General features: G+C 39.1%; 1 protein-coding gene across 2 annotated transcripts in view; it reads right to left on the bottom strand.

Annotated features, from left to right (window-relative positions):
• UXS1 (UDP-glucuronate decarboxylase 1) overlaps window positions 1-13,824 on the bottom strand; it is a 153,366-nt gene extending 139,542 nt beyond the window's left edge. Inside the window, exon 1 of one of the 2 annotated variants that reach the window (XM_074192173.1) lies at window positions 13,620-13,824. In XM_074192173.1, the coding sequence (XP_074048274.1) occupies window positions 13,620-13,716 (97 nt within the window). In that variant the 5' untranslated portion in view covers window positions 13,717-13,824. The remainder of the gene's footprint in view (window positions 1-13,619) is intronic. The other variant, XM_074192174.1, reaches the window with a different exon arrangement.
• Between the last annotated feature and the right edge of the window lie 3,279 nt (window positions 13,825-17,103).

The following is a 17,103-nucleotide window of genomic DNA, read 5'->3' as shown; positions in this document are numbered from 1 at the left end:
TGAGTAAACTACTTAACCTCACCATATGTTTATTTTTTTTGTTTCAACTAGAGGTCTTCCTTTTAACTCTAAATTCTAAAGACATTATTAATGAGATATCCTGAAGTTGGATAATGAAGTCAAAGTTCCCTCAGGGCAGTCTTCATAGCTTACCACCCTCTAGCTCCATATTGTGCATATGCTGGTATTGTACATATCCTGAACATATTAGGGGCTTAAATTTTATTGAAATTCATGAAACACTACTGTGAGAACAATAACTCTTAGGTATATTATTTCAATTTACTTTTCTTATAAACTTTTTAAGAGATATTAAATTCTGCTCCCCACAACCTCCTGCTGCTGTGCAATGTGGTCATTTGCCATACTTTTTATTTTCAAAATTTTAACTTTTTTGGCTACATTTTAAATTGCAAACTGTCTTCCCTGACTCCCAACCTGACATTAGAGGAAACTCATCATCTCTTACTCTCTCTGACTCTGTTTCTGATACACAGACACACACACAAAATATAATTATACTAGGTATACCTCTATCAGTTCTTTCTCTGGAGATGAATAGGGAATTCCTTTATAGGTCCTAAATTGTTGAATTGAGCATTGATAATTCTGAGAACAGCTTAGTCATTTCAAAACAATTTAAATGCAGGGAATATCAGACAATGCACTATATCAACTGAGTTTTAGATGGAAATTGTGGAGTTTGAGATATTCATAATCCATATACCTTGCTACATCACTGTACAGTTTACTTCCCTCTACATTGCATTTTTTTTTAGGTTTTTGCAAGGCAAATGGGGTTAAGTACCTTGCCCAAGGCTACACAGCTAGGTAATTATCAAGTGTCTGAGGCTGGATTTGAACTCAGGTACTCCTGACTCCAGGACTGGTACAGTTTACTTCTCTCTAAATAACCCTGAGTATCCCTGCTATCCATGACATATTTAACTGCCCAAAGAACTAAGACATGATCTCTTCATATCTTAAAGACTACACCAACAATGAAACAATAAAAACAATCTAACCAATTTAGAACAATGAAAGTAATGAGTGCACACTGCAATTATAATTTCCAGAAGAGAGTTAAGAAGTACCTCTCATTGGAGAGGTAAAAGGCTACAGATTGGAATGCTAAATGTTCTGTCCCACAAGGTCAATCTGTTAATCTTGCTAATTTTTTTTTAAATACTAGACACAAGAGAAGGCTAAATAGGGAGAAGAGGGTGAGGAAGATATGATCATAAATGAATGTAAATGTAGAACCTAGATCAGTTTGCTCTCTTAGAAAAGAGGGAGGAAAGGAGAAAAATTGGGAACTCAAAATTTTTCAAAAAATAAATGCTGAAAACTGTCTTTACATATAATTGGAAAAAGACTATTAAAAGAGAGTTTAAAAAAAATTTCTTTAAATGGATGTGAAATAGGAGGCAGCTAAGTAGCACAGTAAATATAGCACCAGCCCTGGAGTCAGGAGGAACTGAGTTCAAATTTGACCTCAGACACTTAATAATTACCTAGCTGTGTGACCTTGGGCAAGTCACTTAATCCCACTGCCTTGCAAAAAGGAAAAAAATGAATGTGAAATAAAGACAAAAGTCAGTTATTAAAAAACCAGTATCACTCCTGAAGAAAGACTGCATGAAAGGAGACATAGGGTCCAAAAGGTCTTTCTGTTTGAAACTGTTTTTCCTTAACCCTTCTTCAAAATGAAAGATGAAGAAAAATGCTACCTCTAAAGAAGGTGGCCACTTGTGTTTGTCACTAGCATCTATATATCAAGAAATATCTGTAACCCCACAGGAAGATTCTGATGTTCATAAACAGAAATAATACTTTCCTGTAAGCAGATTAATTTGCTAATTCTTCTTTTAAAATATTATTATTTATGTTTACAGCTGATTTTACTCTTTGTTATCCCCTCACATCCATGTCCTATTCTGAATGTCATAGAGTGACGTGCTAAGTACAAACTTAAGGGAAGTGGGACAAGCATACCTGATTAACCTGGTAATACTATCAGGGTCAAAAACAGATTCATTTAATAGTCCTGCCTGTGACATAGACTAGCTATGTATTGGTGGGCAAGTTGCTTTCTAAAATGTTAAATAATTGGGGCGGCTAGGTGGCGTAGTGGATAAGGCACTGGCCCTGGAGTCAGGAGTACCTGGGTTCAAATCTGGTCTCAGACACTTAATAATTACCTAACTGTGTGGCCTTGGGCAAGCCACTTAACCCTATGCCTTGCACAAAAAAAAAAGTTAAATAATTGACCCTCTGCTAACCTGCATCAATTGAGAGAATTTCCATATTGGGTACTTTCCCAAAGATGAAATCACATGCTCTGAACTTAAAAACCACACTCAAACTCACACACAGGTGCAAACATGTGTAAGTGTGAATGTGTGTGTATGTGACATATACCTTTTATTCCTTTTAGATACTTTTTATTCCATAAAAGGGCTTTTGTACATGGGCTGTAGTGTTCAAATTCCCCACTATTCATTTCAAAGTTCTACTCAAAATATACTTGAGAATTCTGATTACAAATGTTTGTCAGACTATTAAAACATCAGTTACTATAGGAAATGCTAGGTCTAGAGTCAAGAAAACTCATCTTTTTGGCTTCAAATTTTAACTTTCCACACTTGCAATGTGACCCTTGGCGAGTCACTTAACTCTCTCAGTTTTCTGAATTGTAAAGTGAGTAGGAGAAGGAAATAGCAAAGAAATGTCCAAAGTGTTCACAACAGTCAGACACAACTGAAAAACGACTAAAAAACAACAAACAAACCTAGTTGATCTAAATCTCTGCAAATTTTCTGCTTTGTAGATTATCCAGGGCATTTTTAAAAATCCCAGATGCCATCTTACCTTATGCCATGGATGTTCTTTGTACCTAGCTGGTGTGGACTCAAGGAATAAGTTTACTTAAATGACTTAAACATAATGTAAAAGAGGTCATCTGCGGTTAAGAAACAATTAATTATGCATTCCAAATCCAAATAGGCCTCTTAGATTATCTATGTACCTATTCCCACTAAAATGTATAATGGAGAATTAATCAGACTCAAAATCAAGTACATTCAGATATACATCAATTTATGTAAGTCATATGTTCCTGAAAAGTGAACAGAATTTATATAAAGATTTGGGGGATTTTCTCATAAGGAGGGGAGGAGAGGACTAAAGTTTGGACTTTTGCTTATTTCAAGTCTGTCTAGGATTAGTTCAAAAAGCAGAAAGATAGAGAGTAACAGGTAAGATAGGGATTTGATCACAGGAAGAGGAAATTTACTCCTTCCCTTCTTTGCAGAGATGGGATTAATTTGGCTAAATTTATTTTTTCTTCTTTTTTTTGTTATAAAGGTTTGGCTTGCTGACTAGAGGAAAAAGTTAAGTATCTACTTATTAAATGAGAATGATATAAAAACTAAAAAAATCCAACAAATAAAATTCCATTATAGATGTTATGCAGCAATCAAACTGTTTTCTTAGAGCAGAATTTAGGCATAATGAACACCCTAGAATAAATCACAAGCCCATTCTTCAAAAGCTCATGCCAGAGACCCAGTGTTATGAACAAGCTAGTGGAAAGGAGTATTTCTGAACCAATTAGAAGAAAACTGAGGGAGTCTGGATACTGTGTCTTTTATTTCTCAAACCAAATAGTATTTATTGAACTCCAAATATTTACCTACTACCTACTGTCCCAGATGCATTTAGATACAAAAATGGCATGCAGTTTATGCTGTGTTCTCAAGCAGAACTGAGAAAGCACGCATATGAAACAACCTGAGACTAACACAAAGAAATCTATGATCTAGTGCCAAATGTCAGAGAATACCTAAGGTGACTTTCTTCAGTGACGCAGGATGTGCTTTGAGAATGAGGCACCAAGCTGGAGTCTGTCTAAGATGTAAACGAACTCTCCTAGGAAATCCTGCTACCCTCTACTTATTCATTCATTTAACAAATATTTATTTAAATATCCACTAGGTAGAGGCACTGAGGTGCTAGGACCGGAAACAGACACAAAGATAAACTCATGAGATGAGGAGAGCCCAATGAGTTTGGAATCGGCAAACCTGAGTTGGAATTCTGATTCTACCCCTTATTTACCCATCTGACTTGGGCAAATCACTTAACTTCAGAGAATCCTCAGTTTCCCCATCTATAAAAGGATGTTTGTGTGTGGAAATATAAAACAGTAAGGACTTCATTTAATAATAGTAGTATTATCAGTATCCAATGAAGAAGAAAATAAAGTGATGAAAAACTGCTGTGAATTCTTAATTCTTTTAAGTGAATTTGTATTTCATTGTCCACAACAACACAAATACACAACTAAAAAAAATAGCAATATCTATAGATTGAGATAATTTCATTCAATCAACAGGAAGTGTGAAAGTTAGAATGGCATGGATTAGATTTAAATAGATATCAAAATAACAATGTATTATATGTGAATGTATATATAAGATTGGTTTTAGAATATATCCTGCAATAACCTCTAGCTGATAAATTGGGGAACTACAGGATTAAAACATTCTAAGAACCCTTTACGAGGATATAAGGTTGGGGTGGCTAGGTGGCACAGTGGGTAGAGCACTGGCCCTGGAGTCAGAAGTACCTGAGTTTAAAATTCGGCCTCAGACATTTAATAAGTACCTTGGGCAAGCCACTTAACCCCACTGCCTTGCAAAAAGCTTAAAAAAAAAAAGATATAAGGTAGCACCAGAGAAAGAACTTGATGAAGGATGAATGGTCTGAAGTGAGAAAGACACAGTCTAAGATACTTACTACCTGTATGATTCTAGGCTGGTCACTTTGTCTCTTTCTGCCTCATTTTCCTCATCTATAAAGTGAGAATAATAATAGCACCCACCTCCCAGGGCTTTGAGTGATCAGATGAGAGAATAGTTTTAAAAGCCCTTTGAAAACCATAAGGCACTAAGGGGAAGAGAAAACAAACAAACCACTCTGAGGTAGAGTGTGGTAGGGGAAGGGTAGAGAATGATGTTAAGACAGAACACTTGGGGTAAAACTATCAGCCCCTCCTATCCCAGGAAGCCCCATAACTCTAACTAATGTAAACAAGACAAAAAGCAGGAATTCTAAGAAGATTCTATAGTTCTTTCTTAGAACTTTGTAATTAAGTTAACTCTTGTTTCCTTATTGTCTAAATTCTTCAGTTGTCAAGAAGTCACTCTAATATACTTCCCCTAATACAGTTTTCAGGATCTTAGGTATCCATTCTTACTTCCTTAAGTTTTAAAGAATTCCCAAACCTTCATCCCTCTTCTGACTAGATAGATCCTTCTTTGAGTGTACTCTAACCTGATCTATCTATCTATCTTCTCAACTATCATCCAGGACCCACAGATTCCCTAACCCTCACTCTCAAAATTCTACTAGGTCTTCCAACTTTTCAAGAAACTTGTTTTCCCTCAATATTAGGTCTCCCTTGAGGAAATCCTATCCTTTGTAAAACTTAGAGGAGGTTCCTCCTCCCATTCCCCCCCCACACACACACACAAAGGCATAGAAAAAAGAAATGGCAGACTCCCAGTCTCCCACTGACACTTCTAGCTCATTCCTCTGCCCACATCTTCCAATAACTTCCAATAACTTTTACTCTTTTGAAAGTCTATCCAGTATATCTATACTACCCACTCTCCATTCTATTTTCTGTCATCTACTGACATTCATGTCACTCATTCTTCAACATTTCTAAAAGACTTTAGCATCTAGTTCAGTACTTCCTCTCCACCCCATTGTCTGCCATCATCCTCCAGGACTCAGATTTATGATGAGGGCCATTTGGACATAAATTCTCCACTCCTTACCCATCTCAGTCACATGCAAGCATGACAACACACTAGATAAATGCTACACAGAACTTCATTCCTTCACAGACTTAGAGCTAAAAGGAACCTTAGAGCTTTTGTCTCATCTTATTCCTCATCAGACCTCCAGTCCTATTTCTTTTTTATAATTCCCCCTAAAATGTTTTCTTTTCTCATTAGTATGCAAACTCCTCGAGGGCAAACACTATCTGGCATTCCTTCTTCTCCCTATCCCCTACCTCTACCTTAGTACAATACCTAGTATATATATAGGAGTTAAATAAAAATGCTTTATTATCTAGCAATCCAAGGGCAGCTAGGTGGAATAGTGTAGTACCAGATCTGGAGTCAGGAAGGAAAACTAGCCTCAGACATTTAATACAAGTGGACAAGTCACTTAACCCTCATTGTCTTGTTTCTCATTTATCTTTGCCAAGAAAACCCCAGAAGAGGTTATGAAAAGTCAGACATGAATAAAAAATGACTGAACAACATCAATCCAAATGAAGAACAATCATTTCACAGTTGAAGGGCTTGAGGACCCAAGTTAAGTGATTTGTCTAAGCTCATACACTCTTCTCTCAAATATCCAATCAGTTGCCAAATCTTGTCATTTCTAATTCTATAACATCTCTCACATGATTCCTTCTCTCTGCAGTCACAATCCTAGTTCATATGCTCATCACTGGAATATTACAATGACCTCTTAAGTAGTCTCCCATCTCAAGAGTTTCTTTCCTTTTCAATCATTTTCTACCTAGCTTCCAAAGCAATTTTCCTAGGATCCATCCATACAATAAGGTGGCAAAGAATTGGAAATTAAAGATTTGTTCATTCATTGGAGGTAATAGAATACGAAATGATGAGCAGGTAGATTTTAGAAAAAAACCTAAAAAGATTTACACAAACTGATGCTGAGTGAAGTGAGGAGAACCAAGAGAACACTGAACACAGTAATAGCAACAATTGTGTGATCAACTATAATAGATTTACTCTTCTCGGCAATACAATGATCCAAGATATTCCAAAAGACTCATACTGGAAAATGCTATCCACATCCAGAGAAAGAACTATGGAATCTGAATGCAGACTGAAGGATACTATTTTCACCTTTTTTTGTTTTTATCTTTCTCATGGTTTTTCCCTTTTGTTCTGATTCTTTTTTCACAACATAACTAATATGGAAATATGACTAAAATGATTGTACATGTATAACCTATATCAGATTGCTTATTACCTTGGGAAGGAGAAAAGGAAGAAAAATCTGGATCTTTACATGTAATTGGGGAAAAATACTATGGGGAAACCAAAGTCATTTTCCTAATGTGCAGTTTTAATAATAGCTCCTTATTCACTAAATTCCAATGGCTATCTATTGCTTCTAGAAGCAAATATAAATTTCGTTTTTACAAGTCATTACACACTATTTCCCTTGTCCATGAAATTGTCTACTTCTTTCCCTTTTCTTAATTTATTCTTCTTGCTGTTTCTTACCAATAAATGAAACGGTCTCTGGGCCTGAAGGAAATATGTTCAAATAAAATTTACTTATCTGAAGAAATTTGAGTAGGGAGAGTAAATAAGTAATCAGTGTCCCTGCTCCTTGAAAAAGACCATCCCTTTACTTGTACCTTTGTTCCCACCTACTTTCACTCTTCCACCAGGGCCTTATCTAGGAATCAGCCCCCTATTATACACACAATCACTTTTTTCCTCTATAGATTCTTTCCCATCTGTCTATAAACAAAACTCAGAGTCATAGTAAAGCTACAGAACTGAAAGACAATTCAAAAATTTATCTAATCCTAATTCTTTATTATTAAAAAAAAAAAGGAAATGAGGTCCTAAGGTCACATTTAAGTATCAAAGGTGGGAATCAAACCCAGGTTCAGGTCTTTTGATTAGAATAATTATTTCCCCTAGACCATATTAGGTCTCTTCCAATCATAAAAATATCTTCTTTCCATTCAATCTCATTCAACTATGATTTCATTTTTCTCTTCTGCAATAATCAAACATCTTGAAAAAGTTCTATACTTAATATCTACATCCTCATTAACCCACTTTCTCCCTAATTCCAGGCAATTTTGCTTCTACCCTCTCTCCCCCAATTTATTGTAGTCATTCTTTGAAGAGATTAACTCCTAATCATCAAATCCAAAAGTCATCAGGTATCATTTTAGTCCCTTCTTACTAGTCCTCAGAAGATACAGTAAAGAGATCAACAAGATACCCAAATGGAGATGTCTTGTCAGCTTCCAAGTCTCCCTAGGCTTTTCTAGCTTTCTATTTATTTTTCCCCCTCTCCCTTAAGGATTGAAAGTTGGGTGCCGATCCAAAACTCTTCAGGTAAATCTCTTATAGTTCTCTCTATTTTCTTCTCATTGGAAAAATTTCATTCACTCCCTTGACTCCTTTCTGTTCCTACTTCAACCATCCTAGTACAGGATCTCATTATACCCTCCCCAGATGAGTGAAATAACCTAAAAGCCCTTCCCACCTCCAAATGATCTCTTATACTACTATCAGTCTATCTTAAGGCAAAAATATGGCCTGTGCTCCAAAATTTTCAATAGCCTATAAGAAAATATGAAATGATGAATACAGAAGAGCATGAAGAGATTTATAAGAACTAAAACAAAATGAAATGAGCAGAACCAGGAAAATAATGTACATAATTACAACTCAGTAAATGTAAATAAGGACAAGAAAACAATCAAAAAGGAATACTATGAAATTACAATGACTGAGTTTAGCCCAAAATATTTAATCTCTCTAAACTGCTGAGGTAAGGCTATAAATCAGTAAAACAAGCATTTACTAATCACTTACTCGAAATGCTAGGGATAAACAGAGAAGCAAAAACAGGTCCCTGGCCTCAAGATGTTCATATTCTGTGGGTTGGGAAAATTGGGGGGGGGGGGCTCAGAGCAAAGCATACATACAAAATACATAAAATATAAATAATATACACAAAATATAAATAAATAGGAAGTAATCTCACAAAGAAGGCACTAAGAGGGGAGAAGGTGGCATTTGGATTGTTTTGAATGAAACCAGGGTATCCAGTACTCAGCAACAAAGAGGGAGAACATCCCAGGCATGAGAGAGAACCAGTGAAAAGACAAGTATTGGATAGAGTATAGGTCAAGGAATATTGAGGAGGTCATTGTCTGCTGGATTATATATAGATAGTATGTGGAAAGGATTCAAATGTAAGACTAGAAAAAAGTTAGGGTGTGAAAGATATATACATAATGTATTTAACTCTGCATATCAGACTTTCCCCATATGTTATTTTCTTTTTTTAAGAAGATATGTCTCCAAGAACAGAAGGGGGTGGTACACTGAGAAATGTAGGTGATCTAAAACAAAACATATCCATAACAATGTTATTGTTTGGTGGCTTCATCCTGCCTACCACAATCTTTTTACTAATCATTCAAAGCCTGATCCTGATTACTTAATTCTTGATTATCTTTGAAAATTTAATTCAAAGTTCATTCCTCTCCATGATGCTTTCTCTGATTTCCCTCCTCCCAACATACACAGCTATGAACTTCTTCAGCTTGAACCTCTCACAAATTAAAGCTCTCTAATGAACTTATATAACTGTATATATCAAACCCTCCAACCTGACTGTAAATTTGAAGACATGGCTCACATTTTTTCTAAAATTTGTAGCTCCCAAGCACCAGAACAGAACTCTTACTAGGATTAGTATTTAATAAATATTTAATGAATTAGACAAAACAAAGATCAGAAACCAAATTCAGAGAAAGTCAAGAAGCATTATTAGGCATCTACTAAATGCCAGACACTGGCAAAGGGGAACACTAGCCTTTGCTTACTGTTCAATATAAAAGACAACAAGATAGGACAAATTGGAAATAATCTTATAGGGAAGGCACCAACATGAAAGAGAATACTAACAAAATCTTCTTTTAGAAGGTAGGATCTTAGCTGAGGCCTGAAGAAGTCAGAAAAGCCAGGAGAAAAAAGATGAGAGAGAAAAAATTCCAGGCACGGGGGAACAGGCAATGAAAAATGCTAGGATTTGGGGAGATAGCATATCCTATGCAAGTACTAATAAGGAGGTCAGTGTCACTGACAATTCAATTCTGGTCTGTATCAGTGCTGATGGTGGCAGATTACAGAAGGTAAAATCAAGAAGATTTGCTAACAGATTGGATATAGTGGGATGAGGGAGTGAGGATTGAGAATGAAACTAGATTGCAAACCTGATACCTGAAAGATGCCTATATAATAATAGGGAAGTTGGAAAGAGCAAAGGGGTTTTTTTTGAGGGGAAAGATAATAAATTCAGTTTTGGTCATGATGAACTTAAAATATTTACAGGACATCCAATTCAAGATATTCCAATAGAGAGTTGGAGAAGAGTGACTAGGATTTATGTCAGCTTATTTAGAGACCAGAGAAATAATTTACTGATGAAGTCTTTTAAAACTTTTCATTTGAAAACTTTTTTTCTCTTTAGTTAGTAAAAATCCTCAAAAAAAACCCATCAAAATTTAAGAAAGGTTCTGTATCTCTGTAAGGGACAGCATGAAATGTGAGAAGGGAAAAAACCTATCTATCACCCTTCCCACAGGGGACCTAAAGTGCTGAGAAATTCCAGGTGGAAAAGAGTGGCAATAAGTAGCAACTAGGTAATGCAATGGAGAAAGCATCAGTCCTAGAGTCAAGAGGACCTGAGTATATATATATATATATATATATGTATATGTGTGTGTGTGTGTGTATACATACATATATATGTATATATATGTACATATACATATACACACACACGGCTACACCTTGAAGCTCTTAGGAAAACAGAACATAAATGTCACTGAAGATTAGGACAGGAAGAGATCAATGTGGGGGTCAAAAGAATCATCAAGGCAGTAATATATGTATCTTAAAGAATAGGAAAAATATGAGAATGGAGAAGGAAAATTTTACGTTATTTGTGTATCTGAAGGATTTTCCAGTAGATCCTTACAAGTCATCTTGTAGTAAGGGATACAAATTACTAACTGACAAGGACCAAGGGAGACAAAATATAAACTCAGCTATAGAATCTCTGATTCCCTAATCCCCTCACACAAAAGAAGTCACACATGCTTACCAATGTTTATATATTGAGTCAAAGAAAGGTAATGTCTAGTGAACTTTCAAAAAAGGTACTTCCTTTGGGCTTTCTCACCATTATGCCCAACTCAATATGTTCAAAGCTGAAGTCATTCCCTTCAAATCCGATTGTCTTCTCAACTTTGTTGGCATAATTGACTCCTTCTTTTCCTTATATCTCTGCTTCAAATCAATCAATGTGAAGTCATGCTAATTTTTTCATTAAAATGGATCTCAGATTTTATTTTTTTCTCAATCTACACTTCCATTACCTAAATCTAGGTCCTCATTATATAAGTATTTGAAAAGTTGTCTAAAAGTCAACCTGATTCCATTTCTAGTGTTCTCTCTTCCCTAATTCAGATGGTACCTCAATGTCAGATTAATTCTCCTTTTGTATAAAGCTGGCCATTTTACTTTTTCAAACCAAAATCTTCAGAAGGGCTCTTACTACCCAATAAGTAAGCTCAAGCTTTTTTCTTTTTCTGGCCAGATATTTAAGGTACTCTATAAAAAACTCTACTCTGCTTAAAATCTTCAATCTAAACCTTCCCTATTTCTTACCTCTTCAAAGAAACTTCTATTTTCAACCTTGGTGAACTAGTTCTTCTCACCTTGAAAGTTCTACTTTTTCTGTCTCTTGATATTATTCATCCTTGAAAGTTTTATCAAGGCCTACAGCCCCCACACACAGAGGATATCTCACTCTCTTTCTCTCAAGACTTGAAGTGTCTCCAACTATCCCTCCCCCAACTCCTACAGGAGTTAGCAATTGAACATTTAATCATATCCTGTCCATTGTCCATCATGAGGCTGTGCCACAAAAAGGCACTTCCCTGAAGCATACCTTCCCCACTTGGTTGGGAGAGTAAGTGGTTTCATGTCTGTTTGTATGTCTGTCTGGTGGTTTCTCTTGGAAGGGAACTGCAGAGAGGTACTTTCATTTAATTCTTGGTCCACAGTTTTGCGCATATATACATATATATGTATATATATATATATATATATATATATATATATATATCCAGTACCCATGAGTATAGGGGAACTGAGCAGGTGCTTAATGTTTTCCTTGAGAAAATGCTTTCTAACCAATACAGTCACGGTCCAAAGCTCCTGATCTCCACCCCAATGCCCTAAACACATTAGCACCTCTAACAAAACACCAGATCATTTCTTAAATCAGCAGCCTGTCTTTCCGAGCACGAGCTGTGTATGGATGACAAACTAATAACACAGCCACCAAGAAAAAAAAAAGAGCAAACCTTATACTCTGTCCTGTCCCACTACTCTGCACTCTTCCTTCTTCCTTCTCAGTTAAAAAAAAAGTTACCACTACCTTTAAGTCTTTCAAGTAACATTTCCTTTCTTCCTTAAGGACTGAGCAAGTAGCACCCAATGAAAAAGCTACTTAGATGCAGGAACCCACCTCCTCAGGAAGAACTAAGAGCCTGTCCACACAGTTACTGTAACACTAACCGCCGGCTCAGCCCAGAGATTGAATCAACCTCCGGAAAAGCTTGGATACACATGTAACACACTTAGTCCGGGTCGAACCCAAGGAAGGTTGCATACACCGTCAGTGATACAATTTGCCTTCCAAAGAAGAAGGGAAAGGGGGGGGGGGCGGGGGGCGGCGGGGAAGGAGAGAGTAAAATTTAGCCTGAGAATAGTTAAATGCTGAGTAATTTCCCTGCAGTGTAAACACTAAGCTGGTGGATCCTGCCAACAGCTCGGTATTTTTATCCTCTTTAGCACCGATGACCGGCTGCGGGGGTTCCGGGGCTCCGTGGCAGTGAGCGGCACAAGTCTCTCTGGACCAGAACAACAAAGAAGGAGGGCTTTGGGAGCTGCCACCCGGAGAGGCTCCCAAAGGGCATTAACCGGGCATTCGCAGAGCAGCTGAGCTCTGCCAGCCTCCTCTGCTGCTCTGTTGCACTTCCATTCAACACACATAGTAAGCCGATTCTTGCACTCTTACACACACTCACACACTTAAAAGATGGTGAGGATCGGGTGATGTTGAGGTGGAAAATGAGGAATCTGAGACAATAATAGTATCTGAACCTTCCCGACCGCTGGATGCGTCTGCACTGGAAAGAGAGGGCTCCAGGTGATAGAAGAAAAAGCCTGTCACCACCGCGGCTCAGGGACCCCCCTACCCCGCGTCCGCCTCTCCGAGATGCCACTCGCGCGCAGACACGCCTCCGGTCCCGTCCCCCCCCCCGTGTCTCAAGTTCACGGTTAACTCTACACAGGTTGCACTCTTCCCCACGGGGCCTAAAGCGGTCTCAGCTGCTCTGGGCTGAAGTTTGCTGGTAGATGACTCGCGGGAAAGCGTGGAGGCGGGGAAGGGGCCGTGGAGCGCAGGTAGAGCCAGGTGTGGGGAGGAGGGCGGCTAGAGGCGCCTGCCCCCGACACACACACACACACACACGCACACACACAACATACTGCACACCACATGCACGCATGCACACACACACACACACACTCGGAGGGCTCCATTACCGCCTGCATCAGCAGCGCCGCTCACTTCCCCATCCCTGCCCCCTTCCCCAGCCGGGTCCCCGCTCCCCCCACCGCGCGCGCCCCGCAATGAATGAGCGGGGCTCCGGCCCCTGCAGCCGCACTTACAGGCGACGTAGGCGACAAAGGCGATGAGCACCAGCAGCTTCATCCTCCTGCGGTTGACGGCAGTCAGCAGGCGGAGCAGCGGCCCCTTGCTCACCATGCCCGGGAGCGGCGCGAGCCCAGGACCCTGCCGCGCGCGCGGGGACCCGCCTGCTGCACAATGCGCGCGGCAGGGCGGCAGCAGCCCGAGGAAACCCCTCCCCCGGCCACCCAGCCCGGCAGGCTCCGCCCCTCGGCGCCGGAGGCTTCCTGCCTAGAGACGCCGGCACGCAGGCGCAGGCCCAGCTCCGCCCCCTTCTGTACTCCCCGCCCCAACCCGCAGGCGCAGGAGCACCTTTACCCCCCGCCCTCCGGTCTTCAAAGAATGTTGGGGGCGGGTAAGGATTCGGCTTCAAACGCTGCCCGCATGCGCAGAGCCGCGCTTCTCGACCCCGCCTTCTCCTCTGCCCGGCCGCGTTCTCCTCCGCCCGCCTGCGCTTTTGGATCGCTTCAGGGCGGACCTTCCCGGAGGAGCGGAGCCACCCGAGCTCCTGGGCACTCGTGCCAAAGCCTTTGGGCTTTGCCCGACCTCCTCTTGCTGCATTTCGTGTATTGATGCTTAAAGCGCTCCGAGAGCATCGCAGGAAAGTTTTTATTTTTATGTCTTATTTCTTTTCCTCGTGCTTTCTAGCATAAGGGCACCAAAATGAAAAACCTGAACCCGGCACGGAGTGTATCTAGTCTCCCGATCCTTTTTAATAAAGGAAATTTTTCATAGGAATTGCCAGAATTTGACTCCTCTTTATGGTGGTGTTGCCCTTTCCAGTGACCAAGACCAACTCCTGTGGCTCTGACAGAAGAGGCGGTTGGTCCGCAATCACAGCTGAGAGCAAACAAGAATTTTTCAAAATATTTCCTGACATCCAGGAGTGTAATGAGCCGCCTTGTTGGGTAGCGACGCCCCCATTGTTGAAAAATGTTCAAGAAAAGCGTTCCCTAGCTTACAAGGACATTGGAATTGGGGGGCCACTGACAGCCACGCAAGCCTGGCCAGGTCACTTAATTTCTAATTTCCTCAACTGGAGAATGATCTAGTTAGACAAAAAAATTAAGAATTCTCTGGAACATAGAGAGGGAAGAAGAGAAAGTACGTATTTTGTGGTCAGGGGTTCCTATCTATAATCTTTCAAATCACACCCTGTAACAATTTTCTAAGTAAGGATAGCCTTGCTAAACTGTACTCTGAAATGGCCCAGGAACTGGAGATATGGAGGCAAGGTGTTCCTGTAGATGTTTAACAACTGACTGAAAAAATGTACATTGTATACCGTTTTGAGGTGTCCAATCATTACATTATTAACATTTGTTCCATCACCTACATCTGACAATCAACAAAATAGTAATTCAGACCTTATAGTTTTCTAATTTCCAAGATGCTAATGCTCACATCAAAAATTCAACAATTAATTCTCCAGACCTGACTCTAGTACATCCCTGGCATAGAACCTAATACTCTGAAAATGAGTGATAATTTTTTTTAAATCCATGCTTATGTGTTAGTTTGCCCATCTGTCTGATCAAAATAAGGTGTGACTGTGAAGTTCCTAACATGCTGGAAATTTGGGATTGTCTATTTAGAAATACCCAGAAGTCCAACTAGAATCTTTTTGTGCCTCATAAATATTAGTGATAAGAGTGGAACAACTGTTATAATTCAGGCTCTGCCTTAACCCTTTATGAATAGTGTAGATACTGAAGATTTCAAGTACACAAGCTCTATCAAGGGACCTTTGATAATACTTCAGTTTAGTCCTCAATAATAGCAATCTACCTTCTGCCAATTCATGTTTACAATCCAAGCAATTCAACTTCTATTCGTTCCTATTTAGAACTCAGCCACTTATAATCACTCACTTATGGTACTTGGAACAAGCAATGCAGAAATAAATCTCTAACAGTCACTTCTGCTTTTCCCTGGCTTCCAGATTTATAAAAGTTGGTTACTCCATTCTCCAGAATGTTTCTTCCTAGAAGTCCTGCTGCTATAATGTATAGGTCCAAACAGAGAAAGGACTACACCTGGAGGAAAGAGAATTAGAAAAGAGGGAAGTGATTTGAGAGATAAGAAAATAAAGATACTGATTTTTTTGTGTGCCTAAAGCTCCAAACACATTATTGGTAATATATTTTCTGAAGGACACCACTCAAGGGAATAGGTAAGTAGAGAGGGAAAAGAACAAGTATTTATTAAGACTCTTCTATTTGCCCAGCACTGTGCTGGTTGATTGGTTGTTTTTTGTCCTTCATTATTGAGAAAGAACAAAATGACATCACTGTGTCAGAGACGCATTATAGTATGTCCTACTGTGGCCAATCAGACCAAGACTAGCTCTACCACAGATAAGGCAGAAATTGTCCATGTGAACACCTAGGGTGGTTACTCTAAACTTACGTATGTCATGTTTCCTTTGAGCTGCTTCAATTCTACCTTGTTTGTAGAGCACAACACACTCTCAGATGAGGGTACACCATTAATGGGCACTCCCGTGCCAGTGACTCCCATGCTGTACGATCAGTTCCAAAATCCTTAAGAGAGATCCTGAGGGTGTCCCTGTATCATTTCTTCTGACCCCCCCTTGGTAGAATTTGCCCTGTGTCAGTTCTCCATAAAATATTCTTTTTGGCAAGCACATGACTACCATTCAAAACAGTAAGGTCAGCTCATTGTAGTTGCGTTCTCAGTATAATATTGGAATGTTTGGCAGTGTAGCTTGAAAAAGAACCTCGTTATGTGGTATCTTATCCTACCAGGTGATCTTTATATTTTCCTAGGACAAACATATATTTGATCCTCACAAAAACCCTGGAAGGTAAGTCCTCATTTTATGATTGAGGATTTGAGACAGAGAGAAATTAGGGTTTTGTCCAAAGTCACACAGCATTTTTTTTTAGGTTTTTGCAAGGCAAATGGGGTTAAGTGGCTAGTTCAAGGCCACACAGCTAGGTAATTATTAAGTGTCTGAGACCAGATTTGAACCCAGGTACTCCTGACTCCAATGTCCGTGCTTTATCCACTACGCCACCTAGCTGCCCCTACACAGCATTTTCTAAGATGGGATTTGAACTATGATGTTCTTAACTTCAGGACTATCACTCTATCTAGGACTCCATCTAACTGCCTCCTGTGTTTTTACTTTTTTTATTTTTTGCTGGGGGAGGTGAAAAATGTATGGATTTGTGCAAAAGCACATTATTCCTAAAAAAATTAAATATCTAATAAAAAGACAAAAATATTGAATGGTTATAATCTTTTGTTATGAAATAATGAGAACAGGACTTGTGACTAAGATGGACTTTTGAATTTATGAATGTGGAATAAAGGTAAAGTCAATAAATAAGGCAACACTGATTATGGGATGAAAATTCAGTACAAAGTTGGTGAATGTATTTTTTTTAGGTTGGGGGGTTGGGTGGGGGGGGTGGGTTGAGAGAGAGGGGAAGACGAAGC

This window comes from Macrotis lagotis, chromosome 6 (assembly GCF_037893015.1).
Source record: "Macrotis lagotis isolate mMagLag1 chromosome 6, bilby.v1.9.chrom.fasta, whole genome shotgun sequence".
NCBI lineage: Eukaryota > Metazoa > Chordata > Mammalia > Peramelemorphia > Peramelidae > Macrotis > Macrotis lagotis.
This window is presented reverse-complemented; position numbering and strand designations above follow the sequence as displayed.